At 46.9% G+C, this 19,914-nt stretch overlaps 1 protein-coding gene across 1 annotated transcript in view; it reads right to left on the reverse strand.

The window, feature by feature from the left end:
* B4GALT5 (beta-1,4-galactosyltransferase 5) overlaps positions 1-15,832 on the reverse strand; it is a 103,092-nt gene extending 87,260 nt beyond the window's left edge. Inside the window, 1 exon segment of the mRNA XM_077253305.1 lies at positions 15,572-15,832. Coding sequence (XP_077109420.1) covers positions 15,572-15,692 — 121 coding nt within the window. The 5' untranslated portion in view covers positions 15,693-15,832.
* Positions 15,833-19,914: the final 4,082 nt, after the last annotated feature.

Raw genomic sequence — 19,914 nt, forward strand, 5'->3', positions numbered from 1 at the left:
CTGTACTGACCAGTCCTAGATCTGAGCTAGCACTGACCAGACATCGGTCCCTGTACTGATCAGTCCTATATTTGAGCTACCACTGACCAGACATCGGTCCCTGTACTGATCAGTCCTAGATCTGAGCTATCACTGACCAGACATCGGTTCCTGTTCTGATCAGTCCTATATCTGAGCTAGCACTGACCAGACATCGGTCCCTGTACTCATCAGTCCTAGATCTGAGCTACCACTGACCAGACATCAGTCCCTGTACTGATCAGTCCTATATCTGAGCGACCACTGACCAGACATCAGTCCCTGTACTGATCAGTCCTATATCTGAGCTACCAGTGACCAGACATCGGTCCCTGTTCTGATCAGTCCTATATCTGAGCTAGCACTGACCAGACATCGGTCCCTGTACTCATCAGTCCTAGATCTGAGCTACCACTGACCAGACATCGGTCCCTGTACTGATCAGTCCTATATCTGAGCGACCACTGACCAGACATCAGTCCCTGTACTGATCAGTCCTATATCTGAGCTACCACTGACCAGACATCGGTCCCTGTACTGATCAGTCCTATATCTGAGCTACCACTGACCAGACATCGGTCCTTGTACTGAGCAGTCCTATATCTGAGCTACCACTGACCAGACATCGGTCCTTGTACTGAGCAGTCCTATATCTGAGCTACCACTGACCAGACATCGGTTCTTGTATTGAGCAGTCCTATATCTGAGCTATCACTGACCAGACATCGGTCCCTGTACTGAGCAGTCCTATATCTGAGCTACCACTGACCAGACATCAGTCCCTGTACTGATCAGTCCTATATCTGAGCTACCACTGACCAGACATCGGTCCCTGTACTGATTAGTCCTATATCTGAGCTACCACTGACCAGACATCGGTCCCTGTACTGATCAGTCCTATATCTGAGCTACCACTGACCAGACATCGGTCCTTGTACTGAGCAGTCCCATATCTGAGCTACCACTGAACAGACATCAGTCCCTGTACTGATCAGTCCTATATCTGAGCTACCACTGACCAGACATCGGTCCCTGTACTGATCAGTCCTATATCGTAGCTACCACTGACCAGATATTGGTCCTTGTACAGAGCAGTCCTATATCTGAGCTACCACTGACCAGACATCGGTCCCTGTACTGATCAGTCCTATATTGTAGCTACCACTGACCAGACATCAGTCTCTGTACTGATCAGTCCTATATCTGACCTACCACTGGCCAGACATCGGTCCCTGTACTGATCAGTCCTATATCGTAGCTACCACTGACCAGACATCGGTCCCTGTACTGATCAGTCCTATATCGTAGCTACCACTGACCAGACATCAGTCCCTGTACTGATTAGTCCTATATCTGAGCTACCACTGACCAGACATCGGTCCTTGTACTGAGCAGTCCCATATCTGAGCTACCACTGAACAGACATCAGTCCCTGTACTGATCAGTCCTATATCTGAGCTACCACTGACCAGACATCGGTCCCTGTACTGATCAGTCCTATATCGTAGCTACCACTGACCAGATATTGGTCCTTGTACAGAGCAGTCCTATATCTGAGCTACCACTGACCAGACATCGGTCCCTGTACTGATCAGTCCTATATTGTAGCTACCACTGACCAGACATCAGTCCCTGTACTGATCAGTCCTATATCTGACCTACCACTGGCCAGACATCGGTCCCTGTACTGATCAGTCCTATATCGTAGCTACCACTGACCAGACATCGGTCCCTGTACTGATCAGTCCTATATCGTAGCTACCACTGACCAGATATTGGTCCTTGTACAGAGCAGTCCTATATCTGAGCTACCACTGACCAGACATCGGTCCCTGTACTGATCAGTCCTATATCGTAGCTACCACTGACCAGACATCAGTCCCTGTACTGATTAGTCCTATATCTGAGCTACCACTGACCAGACATCGGTCCCTGTACTGATCAGTCCTATATCGTAGCTACCACTGACCAGACATCGGTCCCTGTACTGATCAGTCCTATATCGTAGCTACCACTGACCAGACATCGGTCCCTGTACTGATCAGTCCTATATCGTAGCTACCACTGACCAGACATCGGTCCCTGTACTGATCAGTCCTATATCTGAGCTACCACTGACCAGACATCGGTCCCTGTACTGATCAGTCCTATATCGTAGCTACCACTGACCAGACATCGGTCCCTGTACTGATCAGTCCTATATCTGAGCTACCACTGACCAGACATCGGTCCCTGTACTGATCAGTCACATATCTGAGCTAGCACTGACCAGACATCGGTCCCTGTACTGATCAGTCCTATATCTAAACTACCACTGACCAGACATCGGTCCCTGTACGGATCAGTCCTATATCGTAGCTACCACTGACCAGACATCGGTCCCTGTACTGATCAGTCCTATATCGTAGCTACCACTGACCAGACATCGGTCCCTGTACTGATCAGTCCTATATCTGAGCTACCACTGACCAGACATCGGTCCCTGTACTGATCAGTCCTATATCTGAGCTACCACTAACCAGACATCAGTCCCTGTACTGATCAGTCCTATATCTAAACTACCACTGACCAGACATCGGTCCCTGTACTGATCAGTCCTATATCGTAGCTACCACTGACCAGACATCGGTCCCTGTACTGATCAGTCCTATATCTGAGCTACCACTGACCAGACATCGGTCCCTGTACTGATCAGTCCTATATCTGAGCTACCACTGACCAGACATCCGTTTCTGTACTTAGACCATCACTAACTGACATCAGTCTCTGTACTGATCCATCAGTGACCACACATCTAATTACTGATCGATGACTGACCAGACATTAATCCCCAAATTGATCCTTCTTTGATTAGACATCAGTCCCTGTACTGTTTCATCACTGGTCAGTCTTAGATCTGATCAACCACTGTCCAGACCTCAGTCTATACAATTATGCACCACTGACCAGATGACATCAATCCTTAAACTGATACATCTCTGACCATACATTAGTTTCTGGACTGATCCATTACCAACAAGACATTAGTCCATGAACTGATCCACCACTGCCTAGACATTAGTCCGTGCATTGCTACTGTACATCACTGACCAGACATTAGTCCCTGCACTCACACATCACTGACCAGGTAACGGTCCCTGTATTTTCACTGACCAGGATACCTCCAATTAGAAATTTAGTATAGTTCTTCTGACACGCTATGTCGCTTACCCCATTTGCAGGGCATTGCAGTAGCTTAACGATCCATGGTTATGGCCACTGATATAGTGACAGTTAGTTGTTAGTGGTCGTAACAATGGATATCTAAGCTACTGCAATGTGCCCTGCACATGGGGTGACATAGCTTATCAGAAGAAATATACCTCATTTCTAATTGCAGGTATTTGCTGATATTATTATTAATATTATTACCACACCTACTACCGGTACATATTGGGATAGGATCTAGGAGATAGGAATGACTCTTTAATGATCAATGACATCAATCACTGGACTTAGAAACAACCATAATCCATATATTGTCTGGCCTTCGCTCATCTTGAAGCTCTATAGGCACAGAAAACTCCCATCGCAGTTCAAAAAGAGAGGAAATAGTTGGACCTTGAGAGGGACTACAAGTCAAAGCAGAGCCTGACCATGAAAAGATAGAGTGCCCCGACCTGTCACAGTCTACCCACAATAATCACAGCATTGTATGTAAAATAATATACACACGGATTCTCGGCGGTACGTAGGATCTTTGATGGAAGCTCAGTGCACGTCAGTATATGCTGGGACTGATCAGGACTCTACATCTGGTATAGAACATATAATACATACAGGTGCTTCTCCCAAAATTAAAATATCATCAAAAAGTTAATTTGTTTCAGTTCTTCAATACAAACAGAGAAACTCCTGTATTATATAGAGTAATCACAGAGTGATCTATTTCAAGTGTTTACTTCTGTTAATGTTGATGATTAGGGCTTACAGCCAATGAAAACCCAAAAGTCATTATCTCAGTAAATTAGAATACTTTATAACACCAGCTTGAAAAATGATTTTAAATTCCAAAATGTTGGCCTACTGAAATGTATGTTCAGTAAATGCACTCAATACTTGGTCGGGGTATGGAGGCGATCAGCCTGTGGCACTGCTGAGGTGTTATGGAAGCCCAGGTTGCTTTGATAGCAGCCTTCAGCTCCTCTGCATTGTTGGGTCTGGTGTCTCTCATCTTCCTCTTGACTATATCCCATAGGGGGGTTAAGATCAGGTGAGTTTGCTGCCAATCAAGCACAGTGATACTGTTGTTTTTAAACCAGATATAGGTAATTTTGGCAGTGTGGACAGGTGCCAAGTCCTGCTGGAGAATGAAATCTCCATCTCCAAAAAGCTTGTCAACAGAGGAAAGCATGAAGTGCTCTAAAATTTCCTGGTAGACGGCTGCGCTGACTTTGATCTTGATAAAACACAGTGGACCTACCCCAGCAGATGACATGGCTCCCCAAACCATCACTGATTGTGGAAACTTCCCACTAGACCTCAAGCACCTTGGATTGTGGCCTCTCCTCTCTTCCTACAGACTCTGGGACCTTGATTTCCAAATGAAATGCAAAATATACCTTCATCTGAAAACACCCTGGACCACTGAGCAACAGTCCAGTTCTTTTTCTCCTTGGCCCAGGTAAGTCCACTCCTTGTAAATCTCCCACAAAGTTTTGAACGGCCTTTTCTTAACAATCGTTTCAAGGCTGCGGTTATCCCGGTTGCTTGTGCAACTTTTTCTACCATACTTTTTCCTTCCACTCAACTTTCCATTTATATGCTTGGATACAGCACTCTCTGAACAGCCAGTTTCTTTAGCCTTGACCTATTGTAGCTTACCATCCTTGTGGAGTGTGTCAATGACTGCCTTCTGGACATCTGTCAAGTCAGCAGTCTTCCCCATGATTGTGGAGCCTACTGAAACAGACTAAAGGACCTTTTAAACGCTTAGGAAGCCTTTGCAGGTGTTTTTTGTTAATTATTCTAATTTACTGAAATAATGACTTTCGGGTTTCTAGAGGAATTTTCAGCTTGGCAGGGGTTTTTTTTAGACAAACATGCGACTTTTTAAAAAGGTGGCGACTTTTTGTGCTAAATGGTCACAAAAAAAGTTAAATTAAAAGATAAAGATCATTTTTGACATTGCGCCAAAGTTTATTAACCATGTGCTCCATTTTCAAGAGACTGGTGCTAAAAAATTGTTAATGAATACTATAAGTCAAAAAATAAAAATGTGGATTCAATAAATCAAAAATGATGAATAGGGCCCTAAGTCTTTATCACAAGTGATAATAATATCTCATTAGGAGTAAGAACATCTTGTGAAATGACCAGGACTGGATATCTCATAAAGAACAGATAATACATGCCACCAAGGCGCTACGATACCTTATACAATGACCAGGACTGGATATCTCATAAGGAACAGGTAACATGTGCCACCAAGGCCCTACGATACCATATACAATGACCAGGACTGAATGTCTCATAAAGAACAGATAATACATGCCACCAAGGCTCTACGATTAGTGTTGAGCATTCCGATACCGCAAGTATCGGGTATCGGCCGATATTTGCTATATCGGAATTCCGATACCGAGTTCCGATATTTTTGTGATATCGGAAATCGGAATCAGAAGTTCCCAGTGTATGGTTCCCAGGGTCTGGAGGAGAGGAGACTCTCCTTCAGGCCCTGGGATCCATATTCATGTAAAAAATAAAGAATTAAAATAAAAAATATGGATATACTCACCCCTCCGGCGGCCCCTAGACCTTAGTGATGTAACCGGCAGCCTCCGTTCCTAAGAATGAGGAGTTTAGGACCTGCGATGACGTCGCGGCTTGTGATTGGTCGCGTGAGCGGTCACATGAGCGGTCACGCGACCAATCACAAGCCGCGACGTCATCGAAGGTCCTTCACTCCTCATTCTTAGGAACGGAGGCTGCCGGTTACATCGCTAAGGTCCAGGGGCCGCCGGAGGGGTGAGTATATCCATATTTTTTATTTTAATTCTTTGTTTTTTACATGAATATGGATTCCAGGGCCTGAAGGAGAGTTTCCTCTCCTTCAGACCCTGGGAACCATCCAGGATAGCTTCCGATACTTGTGTCCCATTGACTTGCATTGGTATCGGGTATCGGTATCGGCGATATCCGATATTTTTTGGATATCGGCCGATCCCATCCGATACCGATACCTTTGAGTATCGGAAGGTATCGCTCAACACTATCTACGATACCTTATACAATGACCAGAACTGGATATCTCATAAGGAACAGGTAATACATGCCACCAAGGCTCTATGATACTATATACAATGACCAGGCATACATATTAATCCAATATGACCTATAGCCAATATATGCTTGGTCTCATTCCGTAGAACTAGTAAAACAACAAAGCCACATCAAAAATAATATGGCTCAAGGAATGCAAAATATATAAACTTTATTCACAAAATTTGAACATGACAATAAAAACACCAAAGTACCTCGCAACGCAACTTAGCATCACCTAAGCCTGAGGCAATACAAATAGTTCTTGCTATACCGCACTATTATTGGCTCCGTATTTGGATGTTAATAATACATAGTAAAAATGAACCTTCTTTACAATGTCACATGCAACCACTGGTATAGATATACCTAAGTGGGAAACAACCGAAGGAGCGCTCTCACAAGTTCTAAGTCCAACCAGAGTCCAGTAAAGGCGGATATACATGTGCATGGATAAATGTAAGTATATTTACCAAGTGGCGTGCCAAAGCCTAGATGAACGTCCCACCCCAACGTTCATCTAGGCTTTGGCACGCCACTTGGTAAATATACTTACTGTGACGTCTTTGCAGCGAGAAGGAGTGGACCCTCTGGACCGCGACAACGAACAACTCACGGACGAGTTGACCTGATGGACCTCCCCCTATACAGGGAGAGTTAGGGACAGGCCCGTGAGGGACTATTGCCACGGGGGCTGGGGAACCAAGATAAAAGGAAGATATTCCTAGCTGACGGAAGTGACAGCGACTAGGGAAGGAGCTGGGGCAAGGAAAGGTAACCCAAGGGAGGCTAGGACACAGAGACGGACAGGGATACCACAGGAATACAGGATACAGATGGATACTGAGGGCGTGGAGACTGGCAGGAACTGGACTGGAAACACTGGAACGAACAGGGCACTGGACGGGCGGAAGGGCTGGCGGGTATGAAGCAGGAACACAGGAACGAACAGGACAAAACAGGGTACTGCGGACGTGAAGACAGGCAGGAACTGGACAGGAACACAGGAACAAACAGGGCACTGGACGGACGGAAGGGCTGGCAGACAGGCAGGAACTGGACTGGAACACAGGAACGAACAGGGCACTGGACGAAAGGAGAGAAACAAAAGATCAAGAGACAAGCACTGAGCACAGGAACGAAGAGAGAGCCTAGGGCAATATGAAGCACAAAGGACCAAAGGCACAGGAGAGAGGAAGAGGCGGATATATATATGTGTGCTGCGCATTACCTCCGGGTGAAAGTCCTCCAAGGTGATAGAGAGGACAGAGCAGGAGGCGCAGGAGAGAAGCTAGAAGTGCGCACGCGCAGAATTGAACCTGGTGCGCGTGCGCACTAGCCGACCAGCAGAGGGGGAGAGTGGACGCTGAGAGGAGGACGCTGCAGAGGAACAGCCGCGCCGTGACGCCGAGGACAAGTAAGTATGGAAAGAGGCGGCGAGCGGCGGCAGCGGCGTGACAGTACCCCCGTCTTTACGCCCCCTCTTTTTAAGGTTGGACCAAAATCTAGCCAGAATTCGAGGAGCCTGAATGTTCTCCAAGGGCTCCCAGGACCTCTCCTCGGGACCAAACCCCTTCCAATCAACCAGAAACAAAGTTTTACCTCTCAGTCTTTTCACGGCAAGAATGTCTTTTACTTCAAAGACGTCATCTGCGGAAACAGGAGAAGGAGAGGAAAGAGTAGAAGCATGAAACCGATTAAAAATTACAGGCTTAAGGAGAGACACATGAAAAGCATTGGGAATGCGGAGAGAGACGGGCAACTTAAGCTTATAAGAAACATCATTAATGCGTGTTAACACCTCAAAAGGACCTATATAGCGGGGACCCAACTTATGTGAAGGGATTTTAAGGCGAACAAATTTAGAAGAAAGCCAGACCTTATCCCCCGGATGAAATATAGGAGAATCCAGACGACTTTTATCTGCATGTTTCTTCATCCTAAGTTGAGCTAACTCAAGAGCGGACTTGGTCTCCTGCCAAACCCTGGAGAACTCACTAGACAGAAGATCTGCTGCAGGTACGGTCGAGACAGGAGGAACCGGTAGAGGAAGACCAGGATGTTGACCATTAACGATGAAAAATGGAGACTTGTTGGAAGCTTCACTGGGATGATTATTGTAAGAAAATTCGGCCCACGGTAGTAAGTCCACCCAATCATTCTGATGGGCATTAGAAAAATGACGGAGATACGTCACCAAAGTCTGGTTAGTGCGTTCCACTTGGCCGTTGGACTGAGGATGATAAGATGAAGAATAGTCTAGGGAAATGTTCATAGACTTACAGAGGGATCTCCAGAATCGGGCGGTAAACTGAACTCCTCGATCAGAAACAATATGTTGGGGTAGACCGTGAGCGCGAAAAATATGATGAATGAAAATCTTCGCCAATTCAGGAGCAGAAGGTAGACCAGGGAGAGCAATGAAATGAGCCATTTTAGAGAAGCGATCCATGACCACAAAAATAACGGTGCAGCCAGAAGAGCTAGGCAGATCAGTGATGAAATCCATCGACAAATGTTGCCACGGTGAAGAAGGTATCGGTAGAGGATGTAGAAGCCCGGAAGGTAAATGCCTAGGAATTTTATTCTTGGCACAGGAAGGGCAAGAGGCAACATAACTTCGGACATCTTTAGACAAAGTAGACCACCAATAGTGGCGAGAAATCAAATGCAAAGTCTTTTTGAAACCAGCATGACCGGCTTAGTTTGGAGGCATGGCCCCAAAGGACAATGCGTTTTCTATTTCCCTTGGCGACGAAAGTCTTCCCTGAAGGCAGAGGAGAGAGAGAAATTGGAGCTACCGTGATGACTCTGGCCGGATCGATCATGTTTGAAGGCTCCTCCTCGACGTCCTCCGACAGAAAAGACCTAGACAGGGCGTCGGCTCTTGAGTTCTTATGACCAGGCTGAAAACGAAGCTCAAAGTCGAACCGGGCGAAGAACAAGGCCCACCTGGCCTGTCGAGGATTTAATCTATGAGCAGAACGAATGTATGCCAAATTCTTGTGATCCGTGTAGATCACAAAACGATGTAGAGCTCCCTCTAGAAGATGCCGCCACTCTTCCAATGCTAATCTGATGGCCAAAAGTTCCTTATCTCCGATGGAATAATTTTTCTCAGAGGAAGAGAAAATCTTGGAGAAAAAGCCACAGGGTACAAGATGACCAGAAGAGGATCTTTGAGAGAGCACAGCTCCAGCTCCGATAGCAGAAGCATCTACCTACAGGACGAAAGGTTTGTTGGCTACAGGACGTTGAAGAACTGGAGCGGAGGAAAAAGCTTGCTTGAGGGTATGGAAAGCCTCTTCAGCCTCCAGGGACCATAAATGAGGATTAGCACCCTTACGAATCATGGCAGAGATGGGAGCAGATAATGAGGAAAAATGAGGAATGAATTGCCGGTAGTAATTTGCGAATCCCAGGAATCGTTGAATAGCCTTAACTCTGAGAGGACGCGGCCAGTTGAGTACCGCAGAGACTTTCTCCGGATCCATACGCAAACCAGCATCAGAAATGATGAAAGCCAAGAAGGGTAGAGATGACTGCTCAAAGACACACTTCTCAAGTTTCGCGTAAAGTCGATTCTCCCTCAGACGCAGAAGTACTTGCCGGACATCTCTCCTATGGGAAGACAGATCTGGTGAGAATACGAGAATATCATCCAAGTATACTACAACACAGGAGTACAGCAAGTCCCAAAAGACATCATTTACCAGTTCCTGGAAAACTGCGGGTGCATTACACAAGCCGAAGGGCATAACCAAATATTCGTAATGGCCGTCTCTGGTGTTAAACGCTGTCTTCCACTCATCTCCAGAACGGATACGAATCAAGTTATAGGCTCCTCTGAGATCCAACTTGGTAAAAATTCATGCTCCTCGCAGGTGATCAAAAAGTTCAGGATAAGAGGGAGAGGATATTTGTTTTTGATTGTGATACTATTGAGGCCTCGGTAGTCAATGCAGGGACGCAGAGAACCATCCTTCTTCTTGACGAAGAAAAAACCAGCTACAGCAGGAGAGGTAGACTTACGGATGAAGCCTCTGGCAAGATTCTCCTGGACATATTCGGACATGGCTTGCGTCTCGGTGGGGGACAGAGGACAAATACGACCTCTTGGAGGAGAGGAACCAGGGACTAAATCGATGGGGCAGTCATACGGACGATGTGGTGGTAAAACCTCGACCTCCTTTTTGCTAAAAACATCTGAAAAGGAGCGATAGACCAACGGTATGTCCTCAGAGACTGCAGTAGACCGGAAAACACTTGCAGGTTTGATGGAGAGTAGACACCTATTCTGACACGACTGTCCCCACCGTAAGACATCCCCAGTACGCCAGTCCAGAGTGGGTTTGTGGTTTCTGAGCCAGGGAAGCCCCAAAAGAAACGGATGGGACAGAGAAGGTAAGACAAAGAAAGCCAATTTCTCACGATGTAGAGCACCAATCTGAAAATCAACCTCCTCCGTGACCAGGTTGACGGTCTCCTGCAACGGCCGACCATCAACAGAAGCTATTTGTCTAGGAGTCTCCAAGGGCCTAACAGGAATTCCAAGTTTGTTAACTAGCTCAAGTTGAATAAAATTTCCAGCCGCTCCTGAGTCAATATAGGCTTCCAAAGAAAATTTACAAGAACCCAAATGCAAAATAACAGAAAGAATCAGGGGTAGAGAGGATTTACAAGTACCTAGGGAGACCTCTCTTACCTGACCTAGGTGGAGGCGTTTCCCGGCTTCAAGGGACAGGAACGCAGGAGATGGGAGGCACTGCCGCAATAAAAGCAAAGACCTTGAGCAAGTCTCTCCTTGCGACGTTGCTCGGCAGGCTTGAGACGATCAACCTGCATAGGTTCAGGTAAAGCTGTAGGAGCAGACGTCGCAGCTTGAGGGAAAAATGCACCTCGTGTGGCAGTAGACGGACGGAGAGGTCTTTTCTCCCTGACAACCTCACGAGAGCGCTCCTGGAAACGCAAGTCTATTCGTATAGCCAAGGAGATGAGATCATCTAAGACGGTGGGAGTATCTCGTCCTGCAAGCTCATCTTTAATCCGAGAGGACAAGCCACGCCAAAATGCGCCAACCAGGGCCTCGTTGTTCCAGCCTAAATCAGAGGCCAACGTCCGGAAACAAATGGCGTATTGAGCTACGGAAAGAGTACCCTGGTGGAGATTGAAAAGAGACTCGGTGGTACAAACCAACCGACCAGGCTCATCGAATACCTTGCGAAAGGCATCTAAGAAGGAGTTAAGTTGGGTGACCAAGGGATCGTCTCTTTCACAGAGGGGATTGACCCAAGCCAAAGCTTCACCCTCCAAATGGGACACCACAAAGGCTACCTTAGCTCGATCAGTGGGATAGAGTAGTGGAGACAACTCAAAATGTAATTGGCATTGATTTAGGAAGCCGCGGCATGACTTTGGATCTCCACTATACCGAGGAGGCCTGGCAAGGCGGGGCGAAGGCTGCGGGGCAGATGCCAAAATAGGAGCAGAGGTGGCACCCTGGAGAGACAGGAGACGAGCATCCACAGAGGCCATGAAACTCAAAATATGGGACTGAGTGTCCCGTTGTTGGCTGAGCTCCTGCTGAAGAGCAGCCAACTGAGAGGCATTGCCAGGATCTGAGGACTGTAAAACTGCTAGGCGAGACTCCATATTCTTTAGAAAAGACATGATCCTGGTCTGATTCTCCCGCAAAAAAAGCAACTCTTTCTGAGTGGCCGAGACACCAGCGGGGTCCATGGCCTTTGGTACTGTGACGTCTTTACAGCGAGAAGGAGTGGACCCTCTGGACTGCGACAACGAACCCCTCACGGACGAGTTGACCTGATGGACCTCCCCCTATACAGGGAGAGTTAGGGACAGGCCCGTGAGGGACTATTGCCACGGGGGCTGGGGAACCAAGATAAAAGGAAGATATTCCTAGCTGACGGAAGTGACAGCGGCTAGGGAAGGAGCAGGGGCAAGGAAAGGTAACCCAAGGGAGGCTAGGACACAGAGACGGACAGGGATACCACAGGAATACAGGATACAGATGGATACTGAGGGCGTGGAGACTGGCAGGAACTGGACTGGAAACACTGGAACGAACAGGGCACTGGACGGGCGGAAGGGCTGGCGGGTATGAAGCAGGAACACAGGAACGAACAGGACAAAACAGGGTACTGCGGACGTGAAGACAGGCAGGAACTGGACAGGAACACAGGAACGAACAGGGCACTGGACGGACGGAAGGGCTGGCAGACAGGCAGGAACTGGACTGGAACACAGCAACGAACAGGGCACTGGACGGAAGGAGAGAAACAAAAGATCAAGAGACAAGCACTGAGCACAGGAACGAAGAGAGAGCCTAGGGCAATATGAAGCACAAACGACCAAAGGCACAAGAGAGAGGAAGAGGCGGATATATATATGTGTGCTGCGCATTACCTCCGGGTGAAAGTCCTCCAAGGTGATAGAGAGGACAGAGCAGGAGGCGCAGGAGAGAAGCTAGAAGTGCGCACGCGCAGAATTGAACCTGGCGCGCGTGCGCACTAGCCGACCAGCAGAGGGGGAGAGTGGACGCTGAGAGGAGGACGCTGCAGAGGAACAGCCGCGCCGCGACGCCGAGGACAAGTAAGTATGGGAAGAGGCGGCGAGCGGCTGCAGCGGCGTGACACTTACATTTATCCATGCACATGTATATCCGCCTTTACTGGACTCTGGTTGGACTTAGAACTTGTGAGAGCGCTCCTTCGGTTGTTTCCCACTTAGGTATATCTATACCAGTGGTTGCATGTGACATTGTAAAGAAGGTTCATTTTTACTATGTATTATTAACATCCAAATACAGAGCCAATAATAGTGCGGTATAGCAAGAACTATTTGTATTGCCTCAGGCTTAGGTGATGCTAAGTTGCGTTGCGAGGTACTTTGGTGTTTTTATTGTCATGTTCAAATTTTGTGAATAAAGTTTATATATTTTGCATTCCTTGAGCCATATTATTTTTTATGTGGTTTTGTTGTTATACAATGACCAGGACTGGATATCTCATAAGGAACAGGTAATACATGCCACCAAGACTCTACCATATCCTATACAATGACCAGGACTTGATATCTCATAAGGAACAGGTAATACATGCCACCAAGACTCTACCATATCCTATACAATGACCAGGACTTGATATCTCATAAGGAACAGGTAATACATGCTACCAAGACTCTACAATACCATGTACAATGACCAGGACTGGATATCTCATAAGGAACAGGTAATACATGCCACCAAGGCTCTACAATACCATATACAATGACCAGAACTGGATATCTCATAAGGAACAGGTAATACATGCCACCAAGGCTCTACAATACCATATACAATGACCAGGACTGGATATCTCATAAAGAACAGGTAATACATGCCACCAATGCTCTACAATACCATATACAATGACCAGAACTGGATATCTCATAAGGAACAGGTAATACATGCCACCAAGGCTCTACAATACCATATACAATGACCAGGACTGGATATCTCATAAAGAACAGGTAATACATGCCACCAAGACTCTACCATATCCTATACAATGACCAGGACTTGATATCTCATAAGGAACAGGTAATACATGCTACCAAGACTCTACAATACCATATACAATGACCAGGACTGAATGTCTCATAAAGAACAGGTAATACATGCTACCAAGACTCTACAATACCATATACTATGACCAGGACTGGATATCTCATAAGGAACAGGTAATACATGCCACCAAGGCTCTACAATACCATATACAATGACCAGAACTGGATATCTCATAAGGAACAGGTAATACATGCCACCAAGGCTCTACAATACCATATACAATGACCAGGACTGGATATCTCATAAAGAACAGGTAATACATGCCACCAATGCTCTACAATACCATATACAATGACCAGAACTGGATATCTCATAAGGAACAGGTAATACATGCCACCAAGGCTCTACAATACCATATACAATGACCAGGACTGGATATCTCATAAAGAACAGGTAATACATGCCACCAAGACTCTACAATACCATATACAATGACCAGGACTGGATATCTCATAAGGAACAGGTAATACATGCCACCAAGGCTCTACGATACCATACATAATGACCAGGACTGGATATCTCATAAAGAACAGATAATACATGCTGCCAAGACTCTACGATACTATATACAATGACCAGGACTGAATGTCTCATAAAGAACAGGTAATATATGTCACCAAGGCTCTACAATACCATATACAATTACCAGGACTGGATATCTCATAAAGAACAGATAATACATGCCACCAAGGCTCTACGATACCATATACAATGACCAGGACTGGATATTTCATAAGGAACAGGTAATATATGTCACCAAGGCTCTACGATACCATATACAATGACCAGGACTGAATATCTCATAAAGATGAATATCTCATAAAGAACAGGTAATACATACCACCAAGGCTTTACGATACCATATACAATGACCAGGACTGGATATCTCATAAGGAACAGGTAACACATGCCACCAAGGCTCTACAATACCATATACAATGACCAGGACTGGATATCTCATAAGGAACAGGTAATACATGCCACCAAGGCTCTACAATACCATATACACTGACCAGGACTGGATATCTCATAAAGAACAGATAATACATGCTACCAAGACTCTACGATACCATATACAATGACCAGGACTGAATGTCTCATAAGGAACAGGTAATATATGTCACAAAGGCTCTATGATATCTTACACAATGACCAGGACTGGATACCTACTAAAGAGCAGATAATACATGCCACCAAGGTTCTACGATACCATATACAATGACCAGGACTGGATATCTCATAAAGAACAGGTAATATATGTCACGAAGGCTCTACGATACCTTATACAATGACCAGGACTGGATATCTCATAAAGAACAGGTAATATATGTCACGAAGGCTCTACGATACCATATACAATGACCAGGACTGGATATCTCCTAAAGAACAGGTAATACATGCTACCAAGACTCTACCATACCATATACAATTACAAGGACTGAATGTCTAATAAAGAACAGGTAATACATGCCACCAAGGCTCTACCATACCATATACAATGACCAGGACTGAACATCTGGCATATAACAGGTGGTGTTTAGTCCTATTCTGTCAGTAGAGTTGCACTCTGCAGTCATACACACCCATTGACAACACACACTATTTCACACCGCTCAAGTCTCTTACCTGTGCCTGGGGCAACGTATATGAAGTAAAGGAATGAAGATGACAAGGAGAAGAGGAAGAGGACTGCGATGGCTGATCGATTTCGGATCTGCAAGATCTTCTTCATGGCAGGAAAGACCATAAAGCAATGGGAATGTCAACGGAAAATGTTTCTAAAAGTGTGGAGCAGTCGCAAAGATTCCTGATCACTTGGATCCCAAAGCGGAGGAGGCAAAAAGTTTCTCAAAATCACTGGGACCATAAAGGCGAAAGGAGTTGTGTACTTCTCTAAATCATTGTGACTATGGCAAGGCTACTTCTCCACACCAGTGGGATCCTTAAAATGTGTAGGCTTTGAAGTTTTCCCGATTACAGGGATCCTAATAAGGAGAAGATTGCCCACTTCTCCAGATCACTGTGACCCGTAGTTCACTAGAACATTGGGACACTTAAAATGTCTAGGATGTGCACTTCTCCAGATCATTGGGATCACACAGAGGAGGCTGTGTACTTCTCCAGATCATTGGGATCACACAGAGGGGGCTGTGTACTTCTCCAGATCACTGGGATCATACAGAGGAGGCTGTGTACTTCTCTAGATCACTGGGATCCTACAGAGGGGGCTGTGTACTTCTCCAGATCATTGGGATCCTACAGAGGAGGAGGCTGTGTACTTCTCCAGATCATTGGGATCACACAGAGGGGGCTGTGTACTTCTCCAGATCACTGGGATCATACAGAGGAGGAGGCTGTGTACTTCTCCAGATTACTGGGATCCTACAGAGGGGGCTGTGTACTTTCCCAGATCATTGGGATCCTACAGAGGAGGAGGCTGTGTAATTCTCCAGATCACTGGGATCCTACAGAGGAGGCTGTGTAGTTCTCTAGATCACTGGGATCCTACAGAGGAGGAGGCTGTGTACTTCTCCAGATCACTGGGATTCTACAGAGGAGGCTGTGCACTTCTCCAGATCATTGGGATCCTACAGAGGAGGAGGCTGTGTACTTCTCCAGATCACTGGGATCCTACAGAGGAGGCTGTGTACTTCTCTAGATCACTGGGATCCCACAGAGGAGGCTTAGTACTTCTCCAGATCATTGGGATCCTACAGAGGAGGCTGTGTACTCCTCTTGATCACTGGGATCCTACAGAGGAGGCTGTGTACTTCTTTGGATCATTGGGATCTCACAGAGGAGGCTGTGTACTTCTCTAGATCACTGGGATAGCACATAGGAGGCTGTGTACTTCTCCAGATCACTGGGATCCACAGAGGAGACTGTGTACTTCTCCAGATCACTGAGATCCACAGAGGAGGATGTGTACTTCTCCAGATCACTGGGATCCCACAGAGGAGGCTGTGTACTTCTCTAGATCACTGGGATCCCACAGAGGAGGCTGTGTACTTCCCCAGATCACTGGGATCCACATAGGAGGCTGTGTACTTCTCCAGATCACTGGGATCCACAGAGGAGGCTGTGTACTTCTCTAGATCACTGGGATCCCACAGAGGAGGCTGTGTACTTCTCTAGATCACTGGGATCCACAGAAGAGGCTGTGTTCTTCTCCAGATCACTGGGATCCACAGAGGAGGCTGTGTACTTCTCTAGATCACTGGGATCCCACAGCGGAGGCTGTGTACTTCTCTAGATCACTGGGATCCCACAGAGGAGGCTGCGTTCTTCTCCAGATCACTGGGATCCACAGAGGAGGCTGTGTTCTTCTCCAGATCACTGGGATCCACAGAGGAGGCTGTGTACTTCTCTAGATCACTGGGATCACACAGAGGAGGCTGTGTACTTCTCTAGATCACTGGGATCCCACAGAGGAGGCTGTGTACTTCTCTAGATCACTGGGATCCCACAGAGGAGGCTGTGTACTTCTCCAAATGATCCTCGGATGCTTAGGAAGAGGTAGCGGATACTTGCCCAGATGATAGGGGTCCTTCTCTTGGTAATGTAGATCCTGATTAGAAGGCTAGGACCCTGGCACAAATGAATCGCAGGCTAGCCTAGTGTGCGAGGCTGGGCAGTGGCACACAGCACTATGGCCCCGGCTGTGGAGGCTGCACTGCTGAGCCCAGGAGCCCGGCATCGGAGGCTCTGGCAGGTGACAGCTCTCCAGCACTGACAGCTGTGCTCACAGGGACTTCAGGGTGACTTCCCCAAATGACATGGGGGCCTGCTATGCAGCTGGACTGTCCCGCTGATCAAGAGGTCGGAAGGGCGCACAGATCGCAGGGCCCGACTGTGTAATTAGTCCAGTGATGTCTAGAATTGGGATCGCCAGCAATGGCTCCAAAATGAGAAGACGCTGCGGCTCCTGGCAGCTCAGAGCTGCTGGCTACAGGCGGAGCCTGGGAATCACCTTGTGAAGGGAAAGCAAAGGAGGGGTCCCCGTGATGCCGACACCGGGCAGAGCACTGAGAGCAGGGCATGAATGGGAGACGAGCGAGGAGGCGGAGCAGCAGCGGTCCGCGAGCACATGAATGTGGGCGGAGCCAGTATCGCCGGGGGTGTGGTCCGAGGAGACTGTTCACCACAGATACAGTGACAGTCAGTGACTGCTGGAGCGCAGAGAGCGGCGGACAGAGTCCTCACACCGTGCGTCCCCGGGCACTGCCTCACCCGCATCATCCAGCGATCGTCTGTACTCTATGTCACAACATCTTCGCTGAGTGATATTCCTCCATTTCCTCCACCGTCCTCATGTTATTCTTCCTCTTCTTCTCTGATTTACTGTATATTTCTCTGCTTTTTACATAACGGTACTGTTACTTTTCGGTTTCTTCCCTCATTGTCCTGTTAACCTTACCACTTGTTTTCCAGCGTTGTCTTCTGTGTTGTTCCTAGAATCCTCACTTCTTCCCTCATGGTCCTGTTATTCTTCCTCCGCTTCTTCCCTCATCGTCCTGTTATTCTTCCTCTGCTTCGTCCCTCATGGTTCTGTTATGTTATTCTTCCTCCACTTCTTCCCTCATGGTCCTGTTATTCTTCCTCCGCTTCTTCCCTCATGGTCCTGTTATTCTTCCTCCTCTTCTTCCCTCATCGTCCTGTTATTCTTCCTCCGCTTCTTCCCTCATCGTCCTGTTATTCTTCCTCTGCTTCGTCCCTCATGGTTCTGTTATTCTTCCTCCACTTCTTCCCTCATGGTCCTGTTATTCTTCCTCCTCTACTTCCCTCATGGTCCTGTTATTCTTTCTCCGCTTCTTCCCTCATGGTCCTGTTATTCTTCCTCCGCTTCTTCCCTCATCGTCCTGTTATTCTTCCTCTGCTTCTTCCCTCATGGTTCTGTTATTCTTCCTCCACTTCTTCCCTCATGGTCCTGTTATTCTTCCTCCTCTACTTCCCTCATCGTCCTGTTATTCTTCCTCTGCTTCTTCCCTCATGGTTCTGTTATTCTTCCTCCGCTTCTTCCCTCATGGTCATGTTATTCTTCCTCCTCTTCTTCCCTCATCGTCCTGTTATTCTTCCTCTGCTTCTTCCCTCATGGTTCTGTTATTCTTCCTCCACTTCTTCCCTCATGGTCCTGTTATTCTTCCTCTGCTTCTTCCCTCATGGTTCTGTTATTCTTCCTCTACTTCTTCCCTCATGGTCCTGTTATTCTTCCTCCGCTTCTTCCCTCATCGTCCTGTTATTCTTCCTCCGCTTCTTCCCTCATCGTCCTGTTATTCTTCCTTTGCTTCTTCCCTCATCGTCCTGTTATTCTTCCTTCGCTTCTTCCCTCATCGTCCTGTTATTCTTCCTTCGCTTCATCCCTCATCGTCCTGTTATTCTTCCTCCGCTTCTTCCCTCATCTTCCTGTTATTCTTCCTCCGCTTCTTCCCTCATCGTCCTGTTATTCTTCCTCCGCTTCTTCCCTCATCGTCTTGTTATTCTTCCTCCGCTTCCCTCATCGTCCTGTTATTCTTCCTCCGCTTCTTCCCTCATCGTCTTGTTATTCTTCCTCCGCTTCCCTCATCGTCCTGTTATTCTTTCTCCGCTTCTTCCCTCATCGTCCTGTTATTCTTTTGTTTCTTCCCTCATTGACCCATTATTCTCCTGATTCTTAACTCATCGGCCACTTTTCCTTTGCTTCTTCCCGCATCCAGGGGTGAACCTAGCCACACTGCTGCCTGAGGCGAACTTCAAAACGGCGCCCCCACAAACACATATACAGTACAGCCCCCCTATAGGGCTCCCATCTCATATACAGTCCCCCATACATTACATGAGTGATAACTATTGTACATTCTACAATAGGTCATAAATCAGACAGTATAGTCCTCCATACAGAATAATGAGCCTCATATATTGCTCCATACAGTATAATGAGCCCCATATATTGCTTCATACAGTATTATGGGCACTGCACAGCGCCCCATACA

This window comes from Ranitomeya variabilis, chromosome 4 (assembly GCF_051348905.1).
Source record: "Ranitomeya variabilis isolate aRanVar5 chromosome 4, aRanVar5.hap1, whole genome shotgun sequence".
Lineage (NCBI taxonomy): Eukaryota > Metazoa > Chordata > Amphibia > Anura > Dendrobatidae > Ranitomeya > Ranitomeya variabilis.